The 12,335-nt window shown below is 47.4% G+C and overlaps 1 protein-coding gene across 9 annotated transcripts in view; it reads right to left on the reverse strand.

The window, feature by feature from the left end:
• ACACA (acetyl-CoA carboxylase alpha) overlaps positions 1-12,335 on the reverse strand; it is a 281,140-nt gene that overhangs the window by 13,596 nt on the left and 255,209 nt on the right. For all 9 annotated transcript variants that reach the window (XM_070478617.1, XM_070478616.1, XM_070478615.1 and 6 more), the window contains one exon: positions 10,522-10,634. In XM_070478617.1, the coding sequence (XP_070334718.1) occupies positions 10,522-10,634 (113 nt within the window). The remainder of the gene's footprint in view (positions 1-10,521; positions 10,635-12,335) is intronic.

The following is a 12,335-nucleotide window of genomic DNA, read 5'->3' on the forward strand; positions in this document are numbered from 1 at the left end:
CTGACCAGCGCCGAGAGCGGGACAAGCTGACGTCACGTGCCTCCTGAGGAGGACATGACATCACTTTTGCAATATTCCTGCCAAAAATGCATAATCTGAATCTAACCCCAGGGAAATGTAAGACAGACCCAAATTGCAGAACATGCTACAGAAAGTGACCTGGACTTTCTAAACAATGTCAAGATCATGAAAGACAAAGAAAGGCCAAAGAACTATCCCAGATTAAAGGAGACAAAATCCTGGATGATAAATTGCAACACGTGCTCTGAGATTAGATCTCAGATCTGGACACCCTCCCCCCCAAAAAAGAGCTATAAGGCTGTAAAGGACATTATGAGGATAGCTGGTAAAACTTTAATATGAATCATGGATTAGACAGTAGTACTGTATCAATGTTATAGCTTCTGATTTTAATAAATGTATTTTGCTTATGTAAGAGAAAGTCTGTGTTCTTAGAAACACACGCTGAATATGTATGGACAAAGGAGCGTGATGTCTACAAATGATCTCAGATGGTTGAAAGAAAACGTGTACGTGTGTGGGGAGAGTGAGCGAGGCAGCACGTGCAAGTGAAAATGGTAAAGCAAGTCAGACAAGATGGCAACAGGAGGTGAATCTGAGAACAGGGCATCAGAAGTTGACGGTACCATTCTTGTAACTTTTCTATAAAATTTCATCAAATGGAAAAAATCAGAAAAATAAGTGCCACTAAAAAAAAAAAAAAGTTTATATTGGCCCCCTAGTGCGTACAGTTAACCAAAGCTAATATATACAGGACACTAAGTGCTTTTCATCCATTGACCTGTTTAATCCTTACAACGACCTGATGAGGTTGGCATTCCTATTATCCTCATCTTACAGGTGAGGAAACCGAGGCATTGCTTATTTATGTAACTTACTGAGGCCACAGAGCTAGATGGGGCCAAGCCAGGCCCCGCTGGGCTCCTGAAGCTTATGCACATTGTGTTGTGTGTGCTCCTGGCTTATGTGTACATGTGTTTTGGCAGTGGTATCCCTTAAAACTTTAAAAAAGGCTAAATCAGAGGATGGCAGCATCCTGCCTGATAAAGCTGAGGTGCCACCTCAGTCCCATTCCATAACCAGACCAAGACAACACGGCCAATAAACCCCACTCTGTATGTGAGTGGCCAGGATGTCGCCCCCTGTTACAGGCATACATACCTAGAGAATACGTATGGATAAAAAATGCCAAAACAAGTACAAAAACATCAAAACATAATATCAAAGGTCACTGATCACAAATCACCATGAGGAATATAATAATAATGAAAAAGTTTGAAAATGCAATAAAGCGAGGTATACCTGCAATTGTATTTGTTATGGTGAAATCAAATAATGCTCTCAAGCAGGAGTGCACACTACAGGGAAGTCGTTGGTGAAAAAGAGTCAATCGATGCAGCAGACCTGACTTTTGTCTTATTTTAAGAAACGGCCACGGCTGCCCCAGCCTTCAGCAGCCACCACTCTGATCATTCCTCGGCCATCAACATTAAGGCAAGACCCTTCACCAGCAAAAAGATTATGATTCACTGAAGGTGCTCAGATAAATGGTAATCACTTTTTAGCACTGAAGTATTTTAAAATTAGGGTGTGTACATAGTTTTATAAGATAGTATAATGCTATTGCACACTTAGCAGACAACAGAATATTACAAGCTTAACTCTTCTATGAATCGGGAAACCAAATAAGTCATGGGACTCACTTTATTGCAATACTCACTTTATTGTGGTGGTCTGGAACTGTGGCTCAGCAGTCAAGAATCTGCCTGCCAATGCAGGGGACAGGGGTTAGATGCCTGGGTCGGGAAGATCCCCTGAGGGAGGAAATGCTAACCCACTCCAGTACGCTTGCCTGCAAAATCCCACAGACAGAGGAGCCTGGTGGGCTACAGTGCATGGCTCTAAAGAGCAGGACACGACTTGGGGACCACACAACTGGAGCTGAACTCACAGTACCCCTGCGGCACTACGAGACTGGCACGGATGGCAGGGCCGTGCGTGTGGCTGAGCAGGGCCTTCCAGACCCTCACAGCATTCCTGCTCTGGGTCAACGACATCCATACAGATATGTGCCCCTTGGGTAACGCACACCATCTACGGAGCACTTCCCACGGGCCAGGCGCTGCACTTCCTGATTCCAGGCTCACACAGCGCGTGAGGAACCACAGCTCAGACCCGGGTCTGGTCAGCAGCTCACACCACACCTGCCAGCAGACCACCTCAGCGTTACTGAACACCTTCCAAGTTGCTTCAGGCAGACCGTCTCTAATCCTTATGCTAACCCCACCTTACAGACAGGGTATGAGGATACCAAGATCTGAAATGTGACAGTGACTTGCCCAACGGCACCCAGCTCTTAGGTAGAGAAGTCAGGACTTATACTTGGCTCTGGCTGTCTAGGAAGTCTGTACGGTAAATAGTACTGAAAGCGGCTAAGCGGTGGCCACAGGAGGGCAATTGGCTGAGAATCTGGTCCAGTGTTAGGCGGAGTTAAGAGCACACAGCTCAGCATTGGGTGCAGAGTGGGAGGACTTCTGGGCTTAGGAACAGGCCATTCTGGGAACGAGGCCTTGGAGGGATAACTGGTCCTTTACCAGCTGGAGGGACACAGGCTAGTTCCCAGACTTAACAAAATTTTCATCTACCCAGTCAAGCTATTCTAGAGCACTGAAAGAATAATGAAATAAACCTTCCGACAGCCTGACCCTCTGGAGACTAGGAGGATCCCAGAGTATCCCCCCAAAGCCTGCAGGGTCTGATTCCTTGGGCGATGCCTCTGATTATAGTTCAAGACCTACCTCTCCAAAAGCAGCAAAGCAAGGCAAATACATTAGTAGAGAAGGTATGCATTTTTAAATGCCCATGAGAAAGATGAGTGTACTTAAAGAGGGGGAATAAAAGGTTTTCTCAATTTTATTTTCTACAAATAAAAGGCTGCTCTTCAGCTGGTTACACACCCTTGTGCAGCACACGAAGGCCCCTCTCCTTGTAGAGGAAAGCAGCCAGTCCCGGTAATGATTTAGGGGAGATTAACAAATATGTCAATGTCTATTTTCTGCTTAATTTAAAAGCGGCGTCTATAAAGATTTTTGACTTCTGAACCCTGTTCTCCTGGAAGAAAGGAGGTAAGAATGAGGAGGGGGATAAAGAGTGATTATCCTATCATTGATCGTTTGTCAGGAGCATTTCTTATTCACTGGACTATTGTAAAAAGCTAAGCTCTCGATCAATCCTGTAAGCTCCCTGTACAATTAAATATCTTGGAATGGTTTTCTTTCTTTTCTAGCCAGATTGCAGGGCCTCAGGGTTTTTAGGGAAGCAAGCTGGCATGTGTGCGTGTGTTTAAGAATATGCCTCAGAGAGGAAAGTCATTCTTTCTAGAATCCTACTTTAGGACAAGGCTGAAATGGGAAAAGAGAGGTAGGTCACTCCCATGTCCTTCCTTCCCCCAAGACAGAGTCCCCACGAAAACCTAGAAATCCAGCCTCACAATGAAAAATGTTTAAAGGGGGACTCCCTGGCAGTCAAGTGTCCAAGACTCCGCGCTCTCAATGCCTGGGGCCTGGGTTTGGTCCCTGGTCAGAGAACTAGAGCCCTCACACTGCAGCTAAAGATTCCACATGTTGCCACAAAAATCAAAGATTCCGTGAGCCCGAGCTAAGACCTGGCGAGCCAAATAAATAAATGAATAAGTATTAAAAAAAAATGTTTAAAGAGTTAAATGCAAGAAGAGGTATTATTAGTGTGATCTAGTGAGAGCTAACATTATTGAGATACTCCCATACACTCATGTGTAAGTACTGCTCATCTCCTTTCATCTTCATGACAAAAGATTGCTGTGACTTTATAGATGGGGAAACTGAAGCACATACAAAGGTGAAGTCCAGGGCCACAAAGGCAGGAAATGGTGGGGTTGGATTTGCACCTAGGCAGTCTGGCTTCAGAGTCCATACTTTTGAAATGAAACAAGTTAAACTGACTTTCAAGTGTCCACAGGACAGCAGCCCTGGGGCCAGGACACTCTCTCCTCCATGGGGTCAAAGCTGAAGAGAAGTTTCTGAGGAGAACACTGATTTCAGCGGCAGAGGTGTTTTTACCCAGGCTTGACCCTGCGGAAGGCAGGAGATGGCTGACCTTACCCTAGGCATGAGCAGACCATCCTGTGGAGCAGGATTTGGGGGGAAGGGTGAGACCTTCAAAGCTCAGAACAAAAGTCAGAGCGGTAGGCTGAAACTTCTCTGCTCAGCCAAAGGCACTGGGTGACCTTGCAGAAATCTCTCTCCTTTTCTGAGCTGTCTCTCATTTATGGAACAACCATCCTAATCGGGCAAATAGGAAAAATGTTTTATAAAAGAATGTGATATTGAAGTGTGTGTTCTTTTAATTCTTAACTTTTTTTTTTTTTTAGTTCTACCAAGAAGCCTATGTAAATTTAAACCCAATTTTAACTTTTATGGGCCCTTCTTCCTCCTTGGAAGAAGGCAATTTGCTTTGATTGGTTAAATACTTATAATGCTAGAGAAAAAGGACTAGATCACCCTCCCCACTAAGCTCCTGAATATCTCAGCTCAGAGAACACACACTCATTCTTTAACCTGGAGACTGAAAAATCAGCATAAAAAAAGACTGGAATCTTATTAAGATTCAGACGTACAAACATAAGTAGCTGCTTAAAAAGATCTATGTAACCCCATTTTCTACGCTGAAAGAAAATTCTCTACAAAGATAGTAAGATAGGATGCAAAAAAAAACCCCAACCCTGCAAAACTATTTCTATGCCTTTAACAGGTGTGCCTTTCTTTACACAAAAGCATTCCTGAAAAACTGTGTAAATCAGATCCTGTTTTAAATGCCTTAAGGGAGCTATTTAGAAGGAACCCCGCAGTGACTCCTTTGGTAAAGCAAATAATCCTTTTGTAATGGGAATAATTTCTCCCAATGTATCTGTTTTTTTCCCCCTTAAATCCCATTTTCATATATCTGCGTTTCTTCAAAGGGAGCTATACCTACCTAAATACAACCGCATCTGCATACTGATTTTAAAGCAGCCCTCTCAAGGGACTCTTAACCCTAAGGTTCCTTGGTCATGTCAGTCCTCTACTGCTCATGTTTTTAAGAATCCTTATAGTCAGCCCAGAGATTTTCAGGTGGGAATAAACAATATATATTAAATATATTACTTCCCCTGCAGCCTTGTCCCCTGTGCCGCCCTGCACACATCCCGCACGGAAGGGTCAGGAAACAGCGCAGAATTCGCTGAGTTCTAGTGGCAGGAAGCCTGGCAGCCTGTTTTCTTTCTCCAAGTTGCTCTCCTAAGGTGGAAGGTCACCGGGGACCCAGAGAGGAAGAGGGTCCCTCTGGCAAGTTCTGACAACAACCTTGGGCAGGCAGAAGCTTAGGTTCAGTCTAACAAAGGGCCTGCCGGGTCCCTCCAGCCTGGGGAACTTGTGACACTCCTTCCTGGGAAGAGGCAGGCCCAGATGCTTCAACAAGCAAAATCTGATTAACAGATCACACCAAAAGGACCCCTTCTTACCAGAAGAAGCTGTCACTATTGCACTAAACTGTATGAGGCCAAAGAGCTTCTGAATCAGTGCGATGAGGTGGGTTTAAGCTGGGCCTCCTTAAGGGGGGTTTCCCTGGTGGCTCAGACGGTAAAGAAATCTGCTTGCAATGCAGGAGACCTGAGTTTGATCCCTGGGTCAGGAAGATCCCCTGGAGAAGAGAATGGCAACACACTCTAGTATTCTTGCCTAGAGAATTTCATAGACAGAGGAGCCTGGCGGGCTACAGTCCATGGGGTCACAAAGAGTTAGACACGACTGAAGGACTAAAATTTCCACCTTCACTTCCTTAAGAGGGGAGGTGCTTCATGATTTAATCTTCAGCAGCCTTTCTATCACGGAGACCAGGGCTTGGGGGCCTCGACGCCCCCAGGGGGACACTCCGCAAACAACAGAGAAAGGGACAGAAGCCACTCCCCAGGCTGACTGGTAGGGCTTCTTTCCTTCCTGTGCTCAGCTTTCCAGGCAGGGACACTGTTTCCTGCCTCAACAAGACACCCGGGCTCCTTTCCGCTTCCAGCATCTCGAAGAGGACACGAGAGATGGAAAAGCACGTGGAGCGCAGTGACCCATCACCTCTGCCAGAAACAGCAGCTCGACTGAGTCCCCCTGACTCAAGGAAGTGTCCGTTTCCTGTCATCCTGGTGGCTAAAGGGGAAGCTCACGAGGGAGGCAGTCCTGAGGATCTTCAGACACATGGATCCTCATCTGAAGCCACGATACTCCCTCTGCCCCGGGTGCCTCAGGCTGGAAGGCGTGGGGTGAAGGGTAGATGTGCCTGCAGATCTGGGCAGGGGCCAGCTCGCCGGGGCTGCCTCTGCCTGCATTAGACCACCACTCCCAGGGCACGCTCTGTCCTCGTGGGCACAGCCAGCATGCAGCATGGCAGGCTGCCTGGCTGCCTGGGAACAGGGCCATGGCCAAGACGTGTGTCTGGAGAAGAAAGAAGCTCCACCAAGCAGCCCCTTGGCCCAGGTGTTCTTTGCGCTGAGGACAGGGCGGCAGGGAGCGTACAGTGGCTTTGCACTTGGACCGGACGGCTCTCTCTCCACCTAAATTGATTTGTCACTTCCCTCTGAGCACAGGAGGAGGGCGAGGATCCAGGAAGACTGTGCATCGCGGCATCAAGAGGCCGAGCTGTGAAGGCCGACCCGCTCCGCGGCCACCCTGCCTGTCCCGAGGTAGGAGGATGTCAGAGCAACACGGGGCGGCCTTGGCGGGCTGCGCGCTGCTTCCAGAGACGGAGCTTCATCTCCTCAAGGTGACCAGATGGAAGGACATGCCCCCCTCAGCACCGACTCTGCCAAGCCCTGGGTCCGAGAGCTCAGGGTCAGAACCCGTCCGGCAATGCAAGGTTTTGGCATCTGGGCTGACATCGCATTTTTTGCTGGGGCAATTGTCCCCTTTTCCTTCATCAGGGGCCAATCTACATACTAATTTCATACTCTCTGTCGTAACCAGAGATATGTACACTAGTAATTCACCACCGCTACCTAAACTAACTGGATAAAATGACAAAAGGTCATTTTCTTAAAAATAAAAATCCTGACAGAGATGAAGTTACTGTTCGGTCGCTAAGTCGTGTCTGACTCTTTGCAACCCCATGGACTGCAGCATGCCAGGCTTCCCTGAAGTCAGCTGTTCATTACTCATTAAGTGTTATTAATGAGTAAATACTATTTCCGATTTTGAGCACAGTCAGTCACCGTGCACGGGTCTAAGTGACTGGATGGCGCGCTCCTCCGGGTAGAGGCTGACTTGGGAAGAGACGGGGAACACAGGACATCTACTCCCACAGAACTCCTCCTGCAGTAGTAGGTTCCTCTCAGGGGAGCTGGCTTCAGATCACAAAGGGAAAGCACTCTTGTTTAACTTTGATCAGGCTCAATATTCAAGGAAAGTCGGAGGAAATCCTAAGAGCGGCACACAGGGAACCAGAAATTCCCTTCTGGGCACCAGCATGTATTTATTTTGTATCTTGGATGACTTATTTAACACTTCCTTCTCCCTCAACCTCCCAATCTGGAAAATTAAGTCATTTTCACCCATTTTGTAAAAGAAAAAAAGGCATTTTGGCAGTCTGCTTCTGGGCCCCAAGAATGGAGTCAGAAGCTGATGTGAACCCCAGAGGAGCTGGCTTTGCAGTCTTCCTCCCATTACACCGCCGCTGATCTGTCCTGTCACTAACACACCTCAATGTCCATGGCCTCCCCACCCGACCGAGAACGCCTGAGAGACGAGACTGCTTCTGCTGCTGCTTTCACGTTTCCTTCCCTATGCCACTCGCTCCCAAAGTGGGCCGAAGTCACCCAGAGTGCTTGACTCCAAACATGGCACTTGCTGCTGCTTCTGACGACCAGGATGGAGAGGAAAGGATGCCAACCCCCATGTTTGGAAGGTGCTTTGCAGATTCAGAGCAAATGCATGTTCATCCGATCCCGACATTGACCAGGAAGGGGGAGTGGCCCCCACTCTCGGGATGAAGGTACGGATGCTCGGAGAAGTTCAACAACCTTCCTGCAAGCAACACACGCAGGACTTATACACACTTATCTCATTCCACATGCACAAGCAAGAGACACAGGAGATGCGGGTTTGATCCCTGGGTGGGAAAGATCCCCTGGAGAAGGAAATGGCAATCTGCTCCAGTATTCTTGCCTGGAGAATTCCATGGACAGAGGAGCCTAGTGGGCTACAGTCCATGGGGTCGCAGAGAGTGAGACAGAACTCAGCAACTAACACTTTCACTTTCTGTCATCTTTCCTCCAGCTCCACTGCTCATGTCCCAGGCTGCCCCAGGCCAGAGCCTGCTTCATCTTTAGCCCACTGAGGAGTCCTTCTCTTGTGCCATTTTGGTCAAGGTTAAATAAATATGGTTTTCTTCAACGTGGATCGGAAATTGATAATGAGATGATTTGTAACAAATGATTAAATGGCCATCACTTGGGAAGCTCCTCCTTTCCCCCTTCCCACGTTTCAAAAGTTGAAAGGTGCTGGGTGAAGGTGGAACGATGTCACTGCCTCCCAGAGAAAGAAGCTTCAGCCCCACACCCCTCACCCTCCAGCCACTCCGCAAACAGATGTCGGAGAGGATCCCTCTGCCTACCACCCAGTTACTCTGAAGAGATGATAACAGCCATTGGGGGGTTAAGAAGAGGCAGTGAACCCCCAGTTAATGAGGAGGAATTCAGCAGGCAGTGTAAGATAAATGGGGCTCTCTCTGCTTCTGCTGGAGTCAGCATGAACTGCGGCCCTGCGGCTTGTTTGTGGCAAATGGAGTGCGCGAAATATCAAAGGGCAGTGATCCAGAAGAAGACCGACTTTGACAAATTTTAAATTGGCCAGAAAGAAAACCAGCAAAAAAAAAAAAAAAAAAGGAAAAAGAAAAAGGAAAAAAGAAAAAAAAAGAGAGAGAGAGAAAATTATGCAATTCTCGGTGTCCTGCAATTGTGGCATTGCTGCCTTTGTACGGAATGAGGGGTAAAAACTGCAGCAACGATTGCTGGACGCTGGGAGCAATTATGAGCATCTGAGCGAGATGCTTATCGGTGGCTGGAGCTTTTAGAGCTCTCTCTGTGTACAGGTGTGAGGAACCTGCACTTGAGCTGCAGTTACTTTAATTAAAGTGTACGGGGCTGGTCAGAAGTAATTATCCTGTTTGGAGAAGAGGGGAAAAAAAACACCTCAACAATTCTGGGTGGCAACAGATTTAGAAACAACTTGGCCAATTCCTTGTTGTCTGTGTGCATGTCCTTTAAAAGGATCAGGCTGTGCTCAGTGAGAGTTACTGGCAGTTGTTTCCTAATGGCAAACAATGGGACACGAACAGGGCTCATGGTAGCCCGATCACTGTGTCAGGCAAACATTCTGGAAAGCCCCATGGACGGAGGAGCCTGAAGGGCTACCACCCGTGGGGCTGCACAGAGTCGGACGCAAGGCTCAGGGCTCCAGATGTGTGCGGGCTCCAGAGTGAGGGCGGGCACACACCAGACCTCTGTGTCTCTAGATGGTGAGGATGCAAAGGGTTCACCAGTGGTACTTTACTAATTAAACTATTACTTGGAACATAAAGAGCTAGCACCTCTTGTTTTACGTCTTCCATTCACTGGATTTCACTAGCTTTTAAAGACAATCTCTCTGTTCCTTTAGAAAAAAAACAAAATCAAACCAAACCAACAAACAAAAGAACCTCAAGTCATGATCTTTTACTAACATAGCAAAGATCTCAGTGGGAGACCTGGGCAGAAAATCAGTGTTTTAAGAGACTCGGAAACTCTTTCAGGCTCTGGACTCAACACAGGGCTCCCACGGTTTAGTCCAATGTTCAAACCCCAAGAGCCTTCCAAAAGCCCCGGGAACAAGTGAGCAACACGGTAAAGGCTGGATGCACGGAGCACAGATGCTCACGGGCACTGCTGCCTAGCCTCTGCTGTCCATGCACAGGGCGCGCTCTCAGCTTCCACTTCCCCAGCTCAGGATGGCCCCAGCATGCTGCTGGGCCAGGGCTGTGGCTTTCCCATCCCATGACACGGACTCTTACGTCCCCCAGTAATGAGGCGGGCTCGTCCAGAGAGACGAGCAGGAACAGGGTACATAGGCTGACCATGCTTCCTGCCTGGTCAGCCTGCCGTCAACAGCAGTGTCCCACTAACCCTTCTGGACAAGGACATCCACGAGCCTGAAAGATGGGCTGCTTGGACTACAAGGAAATGTCAGAAGGAAAATCGGGTGACTTTTGCCTCTTTAGGGCCCACTTCCCCTTCTATTACACACACTGTTTCATTCCACCAGGGTTCTTACCATAGAGAGGACAGTAAATAAAGATTATCATGAATTTGATCAAATGCTTCAGTACCTCCTCCCCTGGCCTATGAATGCACTCATTACAAATCAGCTGAACGGCTCATTGACTTGCCAGGAGGACAAGCAGACATACCCAATCGCTCAGCCAAGTGGATGTAGACTGGGTCCACCCGACGCATGGTTTTCACCAGATCCTTTCTGCGGAATTTGATTTCTACTGTCCCTTCTGGCTCCAGGACGGATCCCCTGAATCAGAGAGAAAAGAAAGGAGACAAAACAGAAATACAGACACCTTAACGAAAGGAGACAACAGAAAGAGGCCGGTTACAATCTGTGGAACCAGGAAACAGCTTCGTTATGGTTCTGCCCACCCACAGTTCACAGAGGTAACCCCGGGGAGAGGCTCAGGCACCACAGAAACGTCTAAGTGGTCTGCGAGAAAGGCCTGGCAGAAAGCAAATAAAACAATTCTCATTATGACATCAGTCTACTTCCATCTCAAAGGGAAAAGAATACAGGTTCCACCATCTACAGCTGATAAGGGTAAAAGAAGTCACATTTTCCAGAAAAAGAAAAAAAAAAGGTTGATGTAGGCACAGTGACAGTTGAACAATCTCCATCACGCATGCTGTGCAACGAGGGGAGTGGGTGCCGACCAGTCCCACAAATGCACGGCAGCCTGCTGTTTGTACTCGGGCTCACGGGGCCAGGCCAAGCGGGAGAGGAAACGATCAGCCTGACGCCATGGAAATGACAAAGTGAAGGGCTTCAGGGTCACTTCTAGTACCTACTGATGATGTTCCATTCCCAGGAAGTTCACCCTAAACACCTTTAAGAAAACCTTCTACACATTAAAAAAATTACATACATATGTATATTATTTTATACATATATATATACACATAATTTTTAAATGTAGGTGGTTTTATTTTTTTTTAATGTATATATATATATAGATAGATAGATAGATAGATAGATAGTGACTCCTTAGATGGCATCAATGATAAAGAATCTGCCAATGCAGCAATGCAAGAGACGTGGGTTTGATCCCTGGGTGGGGAACATTCCCTGGAGTAGGAAATGGTAACCCATGCCAGTATTCTTGCCTAGAAAATTCCATGGACAGAGGAGCCTGGCAGGCTACAGTCCATGGGGTCACAGAGTCCCACACGACTGAGCGACTAACACATTCACTGGTGGGTATGTGTACACACACACACACACACACACACACACACAGAGCCAATGCTTACTCAGTGCATGGCACTGCTGGTAACTGCTGGCATACCAATCTTCATGACAGTCTCATGCCCAGTCTATGTCCACTCTGAGGTAAGGTACTATCATCCTCATTTCACAGAGGAGGAACCTAAGGTAGGGGATGTTAACAGACTTGTCCAAGGATAACCAGTGGTAGAGCTGGACCTGAAACCAGACAGTCTTGTTCTAAATTCTGTAGAGGAATCGTCTCCAATCTGATACCAGATCAGAGGCTAAGCTGGGACTTAAAAGTCAGTTCTTAAGTATAGAACGTTAGCATAGCGATTTGACAATAAAACCACTGGATTCTCAGGCAGCTTTTAAAGTAAGAGGCTGAAATTTTGGGGAAAAGGGAGACATAGGTGTTCTAACAAAATGACTGGCTATAGGGACTGGCATGGAAAATGTCATGGAAATATGATGTAAGATTTATGAAAGGGCTGAAAACAGATTATGAAAGGAAGTTGGATTTGGTCCATTTTGTTTCAGGTGCCAATGCCTAACGGAAGCTTTGGATTTTCACTTGCAGTTCTCTGCGTGCTGCGAACACTGTGCTTTCTAAGCTTCGAGCGAGGCACTGGCCGTGGGGGAGAAGCTTTGCTTGGAACCACAGAATGTGGGTGCCACGAAGCACCTCGATGGCCATCCAGCTCATCCCACAGACAAGGGGAAGCAGCTCAGGGAGAG

This window comes from Odocoileus virginianus, chromosome 17, assembly GCF_023699985.2.
Source record: "Odocoileus virginianus isolate 20LAN1187 ecotype Illinois chromosome 17, Ovbor_1.2, whole genome shotgun sequence".
NCBI lineage: Eukaryota > Metazoa > Chordata > Mammalia > Artiodactyla > Cervidae > Odocoileus > Odocoileus virginianus.